Source organism: Petaurus breviceps, unplaced genomic scaffold (assembly GCF_028583685.1).
Source record: "Petaurus breviceps papuanus isolate PSGF00001 unplaced genomic scaffold, PetGlider_PUasm1.0 214, whole genome shotgun sequence".
Classification (NCBI taxonomy): domain Eukaryota; kingdom Metazoa; phylum Chordata; class Mammalia; order Diprotodontia; family Petauridae; genus Petaurus; species Petaurus breviceps.
In genome coordinates, this window is record NW_027185863.1 from 17,795,606 (window position 1) to 17,808,702 (window position 13,097).

At 33.4% G+C, this 13,097-nt stretch overlaps 1 protein-coding gene across 1 annotated transcript in view; it reads right to left on the reverse strand.

The window, feature by feature from the left end:
* The window catches only part of MYO16 (myosin XVI), an 871,975-nt gene extending 859,125 nt beyond the window's left edge, over positions 1-12,850 (reverse strand). Inside the window, exon 1 of the mRNA XM_069094125.1 lies at positions 12,705-12,850. Within this exon, the coding sequence (XP_068950226.1) occupies positions 12,705-12,753 (49 nt within the window). The 5' untranslated portion in view covers positions 12,754-12,850. The remainder of the gene's footprint in view (positions 1-12,704) is intronic.
* Positions 12,851-13,097: the final 247 nt, after the last annotated feature.

Consider the following 13,097-nt stretch of genomic DNA (forward strand, 5'->3'; position numbering starts at 1 on the left):
GATAGATAGATAGATAGATAGATAGATAGATAGATAGATAGATAGATTGGGGGGGTGTATGTGCGTGTGCGTGTGTGTGTGTATGAGGTTTTGCTTTGAGGGTCACTTTGGGAAGAGTCCTGTGATTTGCCTGGATGAGACTCTGGGCAGCCATTGAGCCCCTGGGCTTTGAAAACCTAGATTTTGGTGCTTCCCTCTCTGGTAACTAAGTATGTATGTAATGGTCAGACAGCTGGAAGCCCTGTCTGCTGGTCTGTTTCTCTGTCTGTATTTTTTTGTCTGCTTGAACTTCTGTTTGTATTATATGAAGTTCAGGATGCTGACTTTTTCCCCTGAACTAGGTAAATGATTTATGTTAATTATATATGTTATTAAAGTAAGATTGTTAATGCCATCTTGAGTTGTTTTCCTTTAGAAAAGCAGATCAAAGAACGTGTGCTGGCAGTCATACTGGGTATGCTACCATGTTTGCTGCTACAAAAATCAATGAATATTTACAAAAATATATAAATTGCCTGGATTAATGGATAAGGAAGCAGAATGTCTAACCAGCCCTGTCTTAGAAAAAGAAATATAACAATTAATTAATGAATTCCCTTAGAAAAAATCCCCAGGGATACAAATATGGTGCTGATATTTAAACCAGGAAGAGATAAAACAAAGAAAGAAAATTATAGACCAATTTCTCTAATGAATATCAGTGCAAAAATTTTGAACAAAATACTAGCAAGATGATTACAGGAATACATCACAAGAATTATACACTATGATCAGGTGGGATTTATGCAAAGAATGCAGGGTTGACTTAATATTAGGGAAAGTATCAACATAATTGACCATGTCAATTAACAAAACCAAGAGAAAACATGATTACCTCAATAGATGATTAAAGCTTTTGACAAAATATAGCACCTTTTTGTTTTAAAAAGAGTAGGGAGCATAGAAATAAAGGAAGAATTTAAATGATAAGCAGTATCCATCTAAATCAGGGTGAAGCAAGGATGCCCATTATCACCACTATTGTTCAACATAGTATTAGAAATGTTTACTATAGCAATGAGAAGAGAAAGAAATTGAAGGAATTAGAATAGTCAATGAAGAAACAAAACTATCACTCTTTGCAGATGATATGATTGTATACTTAGAGAAACCTAGAAAATCATCTAAAAGAACTACCTTAATTAGTTAATAAATTTAGCCATTGCAGGATATAAGTTAAAAATATTTAAATCATCAATATTTCTTTATATGACCAACATAGCCCAGCAACAAGAGATAGAATGAGAAATCCCATTCAAAATAAACAAACACTATAAAGTACTTGGGAATCTCCCTGCCAAGACAAACCAGGGACTGTATTAAAACAGCTACAGAACACTTTTCACATAAATAAAGTAAGATCTAAACAATTGGAAAAACATCAACTGTTCAGGAGTAGGCTGAGCCAGTATAATAAAAAATGACAATTTTGCCTAAAATAATTTACCTATTTAGTGCCATACCAATCAAAATACAAAATAATCATTTTATGGAAATAGAGAAAATAACAACAAAATTCATATGGAATAATAAAAGATCAAGAATATGATGAGAATTAATGAAATAAAATACAAAGGAAGGTGATCTAGCAATACCAGATTTCAAACTATATTTAAAGCAGTAATCATCAAGATTATCTGGTACTGGCTAAGAAATAGAGTGGCAGATAAGTGGAATAGATTACCATAGTAACCTGGTGTTTGAACCCTAAGACCTCAACCTTTGGGATAAAAACTCCCTATTTGACAAAAGTTTCTGGGAAAACTAGACAATAATAGGGCACAAACTAGGTATGGATTACCATCTCATGCCATATACCAAATATATGGAAATGGGTGCATTATTTAGAGATAAAGCATGATGCCATAAGCAAATTAGAAGAGCAAGGAAGAGTCTACTTGTCAGATCTATGGAGAATGGAAGAATTCATGACCAAATAAGAGATAGAGAGCATTACAAAATCTAAAATAGATCATTTTGATTATATTAAATTAAAAGGCTTTTGCACAAACAAAACCAATGCAACCACAATTAGAAGGAAAGCAGAAATCTGGAAAACAATTTTTACATCAAGGGTCACTGATAACGGTCTCTCAGCTATATAGAGAAGAGAATCATATTTATAAGAATACAACTTATTCCCTAATTGGTAAATGGTCAAAGGATATAAAGAAGTAGTTTTCAGGTGAAGAAATCAAAGGTCTTTATAGGTATATGAAGAAGTGTTCTAAATCACTTTTGATTAGAGAAATGTAAGTTAAAACAACTCTAATTTACCACCTTATACCCATCAGATTGACTAATAAGACAAAAATAAAGGAAAATTTTAAGGTTGGAGAGGATATGGGAAAATTAGGATACTAATGCACTGCTAGTGGAGTTGTTAACTTATCCAACCATTCTGGGGAGCAATTTGGAATAATGCTCAAAGGGAAACCAAACTGTGCATATCTTTCGATCCAGCAATACCACTATTAGGCCTGTATCTCAAAGAGATCATAAAAAAGGGAAAAGGACCAACATGTACAACAATATTTATAGCAGCGCTTTTTTCATGGTGGCAAAACATTGAAAACTGAGGAGATACCCATCATTTGGGGAATGGCTGAACAAGCTGGGGTATATGAATGTAATGGAATACTATTATGCAATAAAAAATGATGAACAAGTAGATTTCAGAAAAAAAAAAGAAATTGGAAAGACTTGTACAAACTGGTGCAAAGTAAAATGAACAGAATGAGGAAACCATTTTGCACAGTATCAGAAACATCGTATGATGATCCGCTCAGCTCTTCTCAACAACACAATGATCCAAGACCAGTACAAACAACCCAAGAATGAAAATACTATCTGCATACAGATAAAGAACTGATGAACTCTGAATGCAGATTGAAGAACATCTTTTTCACTTTATTCTGTGTCATTTTTCTCTTTTCATCTGCTTCTTTCATAATTGTGACTAATATAGAAATACGTTTTAAATGATAGCACATGTATAACCTATATCAAATTGCCTTACCATTTTTGGAAGTGGGGAGGCATGAAAAAGTGGAAGAAAAATTTGTAACTCAAAATATTGTAAAAATGGATGTTCCTAATTATCTTGACATGTGATATAGAAAAAAACACTATTTTTAAAATACAAAGAAGAAGCTAATGACTTGAGAAAATATACAAGCAAAGTTTCAAAGAAAAAATGTAGATTTTGTATGTGAATTGATCAAATAGTAAAAGAGGTATAAAAATACTGAAGAAAACAACTCTTTATAAATAAGCTATTGCTTTATTAAAATAATCAAACAAAATCTACATCTAAAGTTTAGTTCCTATGTGACCTTTGGCATGTTATTAAATATAGCTGGGCCTCAGTGGATGGAACAATAAAGCACCCAACCATCAAACCCTTTGGTTTGTTGTGTTGTGTGTTGTTAGTGTTGATGTGGTTATTATTCTCAGAGCAGGAAGCAGAATAGGGATGTGTCAAGGGGTTAGGTGGAAAGAGACCAGATATAAAGGAAACTCCCAGGGTCTGCTAAGGCAAGTGACTTAATTACTCTCAAACTTAATATCTGGAAGTTCAGTTTGAAAGGCTGAGACTATAGGCAGCAGGGAAAAATATCGCCTCAATTTTTTAAATAAAATATGAAGTCAGATGCTCAGCTGAAAGGGGAATGTGGATGTGCTATGGTGAGTGAGACAGGAGAAAAAAATATGCAGAGAACTCTGCTCAATTGTATAACTCTTGTTAGTCTTGTTTAGCAGCACACGAGTAGAAATAGGAAGAGAGAGATAATAATAAAAACTAGTATTTGTAAAGCTCTTTAAGGTTTGCAAGATCATATGCAAAATTTTGTCATTTAGATTGAGATGGTATTATTATCCCCATTTCATATATGAAGAAACTGAAACTGAGGGAAGTTAATTTCTCAGGGTCACAGAACTAGCAAGTGTCTGAATCTGGATTTGAACTCATCTTTATAACTAGCTCTCTATTCACTATGTCACCTATCTGACTCTAAAATGCTAAGAGAAATGTAGGTTAGGATATTGAAAGGCACAAATGATGATAAGAAAGGGAGCAAGGGATTTGTGAATAGAGGTTAGTGTGGAACTGAACTGGCTAAATAAGGTAGTGAGAGTGTAGACTAAAGGGTGATGTCCTAGAAATGTAGTGTTGTTTGGAGGGATTGGAGGGCCTGGGGAGGACGAAGAAGGAATTTAGGGAGAGAAAGGCAAAGAAATGGAATGATAGGATACAATCATATAAAGGAATTTCAGAGTTCTTGATCGAGGAAGTAGAGTAATAACGAATGATGGCAAGACCAAGGGTATGAGCATCCTTCTGCGCAGCTGAGCTGGAGGACATGAGTAGGTCATGGGAAATGAGGCCATCAATAAAGTGAAAAAGTTGAACCAGACGATCTGTAAATATCTTTCTTATTCTAACTTTCAATAATTCTATGAATTTAGCTCCTTCCCGCAAGGAACTTCAGTACATTAAAAAGCAAGGCTTATATACAATGAGGCCTACAAAAGAAACAACGCCTGGAACAATCTCCCTTTTCACTCCCCCATACCTGCGCCATACTTCTTATCTTAGGTCTTTCTTTATTTCCCCAATTCTCTTAGTATTCTCCCTCTAAAAAAAACAAACAAAAAAACCTTAATTTTTTCTTTGTCTATATTTCTGTATTTACTTACCTGTGTACATATTGTCTCCACACAGTGCAGTGGAAATTTATTGAGGACAGAAAGTATTTTGTTTCTTTTTCTATTTTCATTTCTTAGTGCAGTGCTTTATACACAGAATGTGCTCAAGAAATGATTGTTGAATTGAATTATTTGTGCAAGTACCAAGACTATGTTGCATATACTATATGTGTTATGGGAATTTTTTTTAAAAGGAGATATAATTGGCTGCAGTGACTGTCAGTGTATTGGTAGTGGTACCTAGGGGTGTGGAATATGCAGAGAATTCAAATGTTGATTCATATTAATTAATGCAATGGTGGAATAATTTTGATACTGAATGAATATCAAAGGAATCATTATAAAATCAGATCACTAAACCATAATAATATACTTCTTGAATCTGTATTGTATAGTTTCAATTTCTTTTTCCTACAGGTTAAATATAATGTCATGAATATGCTCAAATACTCAAATGGATCTAAGATCTTTTGGATTCAGTATTTTCATCATTGCAGAGAGTAACGCATTTATGCCTGCTTATTCTATAAGATTCTTGTCCCTCAAGGTCACAATAGCTATTCCATCTAAAATGTTGCATAGAAGGAAGAGAGCAGGTTGGATGGCTTGCAGGAAGTCACAAAGCTCTTTTGCTGGGCCCAAGTTTTCTCTGAAAGTAAAGATTCATCTTTTTAATATGCAATATCATTTTACTGGTGTTGCTATGGGGCAATAAGAATAGGTTGTATCACTGCCTCTGAAGAACTAAAAGTGAATAGCATACAGAAGCCAATGGAAAAGACCTTAATGAGTGTGAACAAGCTGTAATATATAATTAATGAGGAACTCCACAGAACAGGAAAAAGGGATGGCAGTAAATAATTATATTTAATAAAACAAAGATGGGGTGGTCATGTGCCAAAGGTTAGGGAGGAGATGGCCAGAATTTTTCACTTATTGTGTCGTCAAGAAAAAGTGTGCAAGGCCATGAGCATACTTGCACTAAATAAATACTTTTTATCCTTAAAAGAATTCTTAAAAAGAATAAAGCACATTTTAGAAAGAAATTGGATGGCTAATTGTCAGTAATGTAGTAGAGAAACTTATGGCAATAGTTTAGACATTGGAATAGATTATCTCTTAGGTCCCTTTCATTTATAAGAAGTTATAGTGTACCATATATTATTAAAAAAGAAAATTGGTAGAGAAATCTTTCTTTAGTGATTGCTTACTTAGACTTTAGAAATAGAAATCCCTGGCTCAGCTATTGATTGCTTCTGTAACTATGGATAGAAAACACACATATCATCTTTTGTCTTTCAGGTCATTTCCATTTATAGAAACTAGACTCATAATATCACTGCTAAAAGAAGGGCATAAGCCACTCCAAATGAAAACAATGGCACTTTACAAAATAGGATAATGTTTCCTTTTCCATTTGCAATAGCCTTTCAGTTAATGCTCCCTTCTAGAATAATGTTCATTATTTTCGTGCCCAAAAGAGACCTTACTGTTATATTCACATGTTGACATACCCTTTTGAGATTTCAAAGAATACTTTAAAATACCTGCTAACCTACCAGTATGTAAGGGGAATGAACCACATTTCCTTGTCCCCCTTTCCTCTTCCTTCCTAAATCCCCCCCAAATGGTATAATATCAATGACCTCTCAGTCTAAAACCTATTGTATAGTATCTAATTAAGCCAAACCTGTGTCTTGTCACTGGAAATCAGGGATGGTACATAAGGGAAGATTTACTTTGTAACAAAATATTTATACATCTCTACCCTCTTTCTACAAAGTGAAAGAAAAGATTTAGTTAAGTTATTCTTATTGTAATAATAAACTTAACAACAAAATGGAATAATCCCTTTAAAAATCTCAGTGAAACCATTCTGACGTATTTAAAGAATTTTACTTACTATGTCCAGCAACAGAGGAATAGTCACAAAAATAATAACAGTGCATTGTTCTATATTTATGTTGTGTTAATTTTATATTATTATAAATGATAATTTATAATATTATTTGTCAATAACATATTTGTAAAGAGCTTAGCACAGTACCTGGCATGTAGTAGATTAATAAATGTTCACTCCCTTCCCCTTTCTGCTCCCCCCACTTTGATGCTATAGAGAACACTATAATGCAATCCAAATGAGCAAGCCTAAGTAAGATAAAGAAATATTGAAGGATCTTTATTGAATCATATTCTATGATGGTATGAAATAATTAAAATCCAAGTAAATAAACAAAAAAAATCTAACAGAACCAGAAGAATAAAATATATATTAACTTTGACCATAGAAGAAAAGTAAATGGGAATAAACAAAGAATCTTGACAGAAATAATCAGCATAAATAAATGAAAAGCTGCTATGATACTTTACAAAAATAAATACATTTACATCAATGTGAATCACAACAAAACCAGTCAAATTAATTTCGTGGATGTTTAATACTAACTTTATGATAACTAATTATCAAAAGAACACAAAAAGAAAGATATTTTATAAAATAAGAAAGAATATTTTATCTCTATATTTATTTTGTTGTTAATTTGACTATTAGCAAATTCAAATTTTTTAAATCAATTGAGAATTTTAAAAATGACAATTAACTTAAAGAGTAAAACTTTTGGTGGATTTAGCCCAATATTTTGTCTCTAACAGTGGCACAAAATAATGGATTGTGACAAAACAAAAGTAGTTAGCCTCTTTCAAAGGCTAGAAATATACTCTTTAACTCTATATCATGGCTCTATTTTCATTTCATTTCTCTCTACAAAACTTTAATCTTTAGGTCAACTAATGTGACTTAGCTAAACTTTGTATCTTCAACAGCGCTTAGCATAGACCCTAGAGAATACATAGGTACTAATAATTGTTACATTGCCTTATTGTACTACAAAATACCCTAGTTTCTCACAATAATGCATTATGAATTTATCATCCATATTTAAATATTTCAACCCTTTCTAATACATTTTATACATTTATTCATTTCTGTTCTGAAGGACCTCAGAAGTCATCCAGGTAACACCATTCATCTTACAGGAGAAACAGTCCCAAAAAGACTCTTGGTCACATTATCATCAAAGTCTCTTGACTTTGAATCCATCATTATTTTTGACTGACCTTCCCTACATTGCAAAATGTGATGCTGTGTATGTTCATAATGCCTACAACTTTCATGATTAAAAAGACTTCTGGTATAGTCATTAGAATTTGTCTCTCTAGGTCATTCCTGATTATATTTGGGTTCACTGGTGGTACCACTGATCTCCTTATTGATATAGCTTTTTATAGAGTTTCTCTAATTCTGTCATATCTTTCATAGGGTGGGAGAAACAGACTTTGCCAGAATATTCCAAGAATAAATACACCATAGTTTTATACAAGAATGGGATAATATTGTCCTTTCAATTTCCAGGAACTGTTGTGATAAAGCCCAATTTCTTGTGAAAAAGTAATGACAGAAGCTTGAAGCAGAAAAATTAGCTGGTGTTTTTAAGGGAACAGTGTACAATAGGCACAAGATTAATTTCCTGGGTCACTATGTGTTTTGGAGACCATGATTATTCTAGCAAAGTAGTTTTACCCTAAAATAGGCCCTTTCTCTGCATCAACATTGAAGCATACCTGCTATTCAACATTTTCCTCTTTGATATAATCCTCCAAATGTATCCTATAAGTCTGAAAATGCATGGCTCATTCCATACCTCTAATGCAATACCTCTCTGCTGAGAAGTGGGAAGCATGATTCACTCCTAATCTTGTTCATTGTACAAATCAAAGTTGTGAAGTCTTACAAAAATATTTTCCTTTACATTTTCAGAGGAATTTGTTTATCTACAGCATCATTGATTTTACACGTTCTCAAATATTCAGTTTATTTACAAAACTATTAAATGAGTCTCACCCCAGAATTGATACTGGAAGGACATTATTGTTTAAATCCCCATCCCCAGAATCTCTTTTGCTCCTATTTCTAAGCTAGTTATCTTTTTGCAGGAAAAAAAAATTTCCTCCAGTCTCAGGGTGATCCATTTTTGGAAAGACCTTTGATATGAAATCCTATCAAAGGCCTTTGGAAAGTTCAAATAAATTACACAGCTAGACCTGCAATACTGCTATAAAAAATAATACAGGACAGAGAACAGGTCAAGACAGACTAGCCACTCACTTTGTTTTTTGAAACCTTTCTTTTTTATTTTTTTTTTATAAAAGCAACCACAGAATTTCTTCATCAAATGTCAGATCTAAAAGATTAGAATTCTGTTATAGGGCTTCCTGGGCTCCAGAATAGTGTATAAACCTCCAAAGAGAGAAGAATTAGAATGGAACTCTGCATTTACTCAACTAGCAAAGAAAGTGAACCTTTGATATATTTATGTAGCACAAAGAACACTACATACTGAGCTCAGAGTTGCATGAGAGATAGTAAAATAAAAAGATAAGGCCTTCTGTATGTTTGTTTTCCCTCCTTCCTCTCTCTTCTCTCTCTTCTCTCTCTCTCTCTCTCTCTCTCTCTCTCTCTCTCTCTCTCTCTCTTTCTCTCTCTCTCTTTCTCTTTCTGTGTTTGTGTAATTTATATGTATGTATGTTTCTTTTTTTAGAAGCCTCAACCTGATCTGATTTTCCAACCTATTATTATTTCTTTTAAGAAAAGGAAATAAAAATAATTATTAATGTTAATATATATTTTAGAATTCTCAAAAGAACTATGCTACTGAAGGAAGGGGGGGAACACCCAGGCTTTATTCACAGAAGCAGTTATGAAGCACAATGTGAAAAAATACGTTGTTCATCTTTAAAGAAAATATGATGAAAAGAATAATGGAAAGTTTTGAGTCTAGTGGTTAATTGGAAGTAACTTCTCTCTAATATATAGAATCATCTTCTAACTTTTGCCAAAGAGTCAGTCAGTTAATAAGCATGAATTAAGCACCTACTGTGTGTAAGGCACTGTGCTAAAGCATGGAAGACACAAAGAGAGATAATAATATCTTCCCAATTTCAAGCAGCTCAGCTTGTTTATGATATTTTTGGAAAATTCCTTTTTGATTGTTTTGTAGTTGCACTTTTCATTTACATTGTTGTAAGTTATTGTATATATTGTTTTCATGATGCTGATTCCTTCACTTTGAATTATTTATTATAAATCCACATCCTTCTCTGTGTTGTGTTTGTAGTTTAGTTAAGAATTATATTTAGACATAGTTGTAAAATGTAACCATTTTCTTTCTATCTAATTTGTTTATACAACTTCTTATATTTAGGTCAGTTACCAACTTGAAGTTTATTGTGTTGTGTGGTGAAAATTGCTGGTCTGAACCTTATGTGCTACCCAATTGTTTTCTAGTTCCCTAGCTGTCTTTTGTTTTTCAGAAATAGGGAGTCTTTACCCCAATAGCTGGAGTTCCTGGGTTTATAAAATCCTATGCCAATCTATTTGATTACTTATGGGTCTTGTTTGTTAAAAGACTTCCATCGATCAACTTTCTACTAATACCTAATAAGTTTGTGGATAATTGCTTTGTGTGGTTTTAAATTTGGAACTAACAAGCTTCCTCCATTCTACTTCTTAAAAATCCTTTGAGATTCTTTTATTCTTTCAGAAGAATGATATTTTGTTATTTTTTCTAATTCAATAAATAATTCTTTGGTAGTTTTATTGGTATAGCACTAAATTTCCAAATGATACTTATTAAGCATACCCAGACTTCCAGAGAACTGTGCTGACTGGGACTCAAAACACAGTAGATATCCTGAAGGCAAACAAAAACAAAAGCCACTCTCTTGGCTTCTTCTGCCAGAGGGTCAGTTCATTGGCAAAGCACAGAGAAGCACACAAGGAAGGGAAGATACACAAGGACTTAAGAGTTTGGCAGTTGCAATGCGTCCCTGTAGCCAGAGTCTTACTGCCCGCCTGTCATTTTTACCCCCATCAATCTGTGTTTCCTTTTCCTCAGAGAGCTCACAAAATACGATTCATATTAGTTTAGTAAGACCACATATTTCTCCAATGCAAAAGTTCCGCAATCTTACTTTCAGCTTCTGGGACTCAGCTCTATTGTCTTTCCATGGTGGTAAAACATAGAAAACCTAATGTGTAGCTTTAGTGTCACTGACCAAGTATGTTATTTGATTCCTTTGTAGGTGACTGATTAAGAACTATACAGACACTTTTAGGGTGCCAATTTACAAAAGGAATTGATGGCAACAAATATTGGGAGATGGGATGGAATTTTCAATGTATAGAAGGCCCATAGCCCCCCCCAAAATTATTTATTTACCTTTGGAAATTCTTTGGTTTCTTCTAAATAAGTTAACACCCACAAAATATTCAAGATAGTTACTTTGTGTAGGCATAGTCTCTGACCATTTCCTAAGAAATTTATTCTAAGTGGAATCTTTGATAGAAAACAGATTTTGTGATTTGTGTTTAAAACTCCAACTAACCAGACACAATTTTAGACACACACATATGTATGTATAGATATTTGCACACATATACATATATATATAGTATATATACATATTGTGTGTTTACAAATAATTTCAAAGAACCTTTCAGGTGATAAAAAATTTGACTATGTTTATGTTCTAAATAGTGGAGGGGGGTGGCTGGAAATCCAAACAGTGAATGGAAATGACACATGCCTCCTGAGCTTTTCAACTTAAGAGCTTGAAGTAACTTTCCAAGTCATCTAATCCAGATTATAAATGTACAGTTTATGTAAATGATGCACAGAGACATTAAATTACAAAAACTTGTACAAATGGTTAGTGGCAGAATCCAAATTTGAATACAAGTCTATAGACTTCAAATCTAGCACACTTTCCATTGAATCATCCTGCCTATCAAATAAAATGAAATATCAAAGATGGGAAAAAAATACATATATGTAACTTTTATGTATGCTTCATATATATACATTCTATATATGCATATTTCCATATGCACATATTTCTATATGCAATTTATATACACATGTTCATATATACATACACATATTCATGTATACATATACACATATTCATGTATATTCATATATACATACACATATTCATGTTTATCTCTGTCTGTATAACTATCTATTTATCTGTCTGAAACTAGATCTCCCCATCTCACCTGAGCTGGGCATATAACAGTTACTCAGAGACCCATTTAAATGTTGATTGATTTGAAAGCTTTAACCTGCTCCATTTTTCTGATTTTGGCTGGTTTACGCCTTTCCAGGCTGTCTTGTGTCTCTGCTTCCAAGGACTGATTGTATTGGCACTAGATTTAGAATGGACACCATATCAGCTTTAGCCCTTTTACAGCTCAAAACTCCCAGATTGAGATCCACCAGTCTTGGCTTTCCCTAGTAGCAGGCATTACAGGATTACAGGAGTGTACCACCCTGAACAGCCTTAAAATACAATTTAGAACTTCTGTATTGATTACAGGAGAGAGGAATATTACTTTTAAAAGAGTTTCTTAGAAGAAATAGTAAATGTAGTAGGAAATGAGCAAACTCTTCTTCCTCAAGCAAAGCCTCAAACTTTGATTACAATAATTTGAAGCCATCTTTTATTTTGTAGAAGTAACTAATCTTAGACATAAAAACATTCCCTTCAACAGTTTGACATGAGTAGTGTTTCTCATTCAAAGAGCATTCATTTGGTTTTGTTATATGTATTTTCTAAATTTGAGTCTAAAAAACTGAATCAACTGTTAAAAGAATTCAGACTAAAAAGAAATAGCCTCGGTATTTCTCTCTAAAAATGTTAGCCTCCCAGTGGTAGGGGATGCTCTGGTACTATCAAAGACAGTTACAATTACTATCAAGTAATTTCTAAGTAATCAAAATAAAGTAGGAAATATGTATCTAGCTAATATACAAGTTCTTAGACTTAGGTGGGGTGATAAACTTTCTGAGATTTCTAGAGATCAGATCCCCAGAGGGGACAAGCAAAGACATTACCTTGGTTATACAAATACTCCAGTTGCTGTTTATGTAGAGGTAAATCCATATGGCAAAAATAACACTGGTATTGATCCCTGTCTCTCAGTCTCAGCTGTATTTTTCAAGTGCTCCTCTCAAATGTAAATATCTGAAAAATGCCAATAACTTGCCTTGTCTCAATTGACAGCAGCACTGAATAAAAGTAATTTCAGGGATCCATCATCAACGTTCCTGTAGAGTGGCCAAGCACAGTAATTGTATCTCTTCACAGCTTCTATTGTCTAGGCAAAGCTGAAAAATAAAAGAGTGGATCATTTGCAAAGTGTCCCCAACCTTCTTTTGGCTCAAACCCCTTCTCCCCCAGCTCCATCCCAGTCTTTTAGACAAACTCTCCTTTTTTCTTGATCAAAA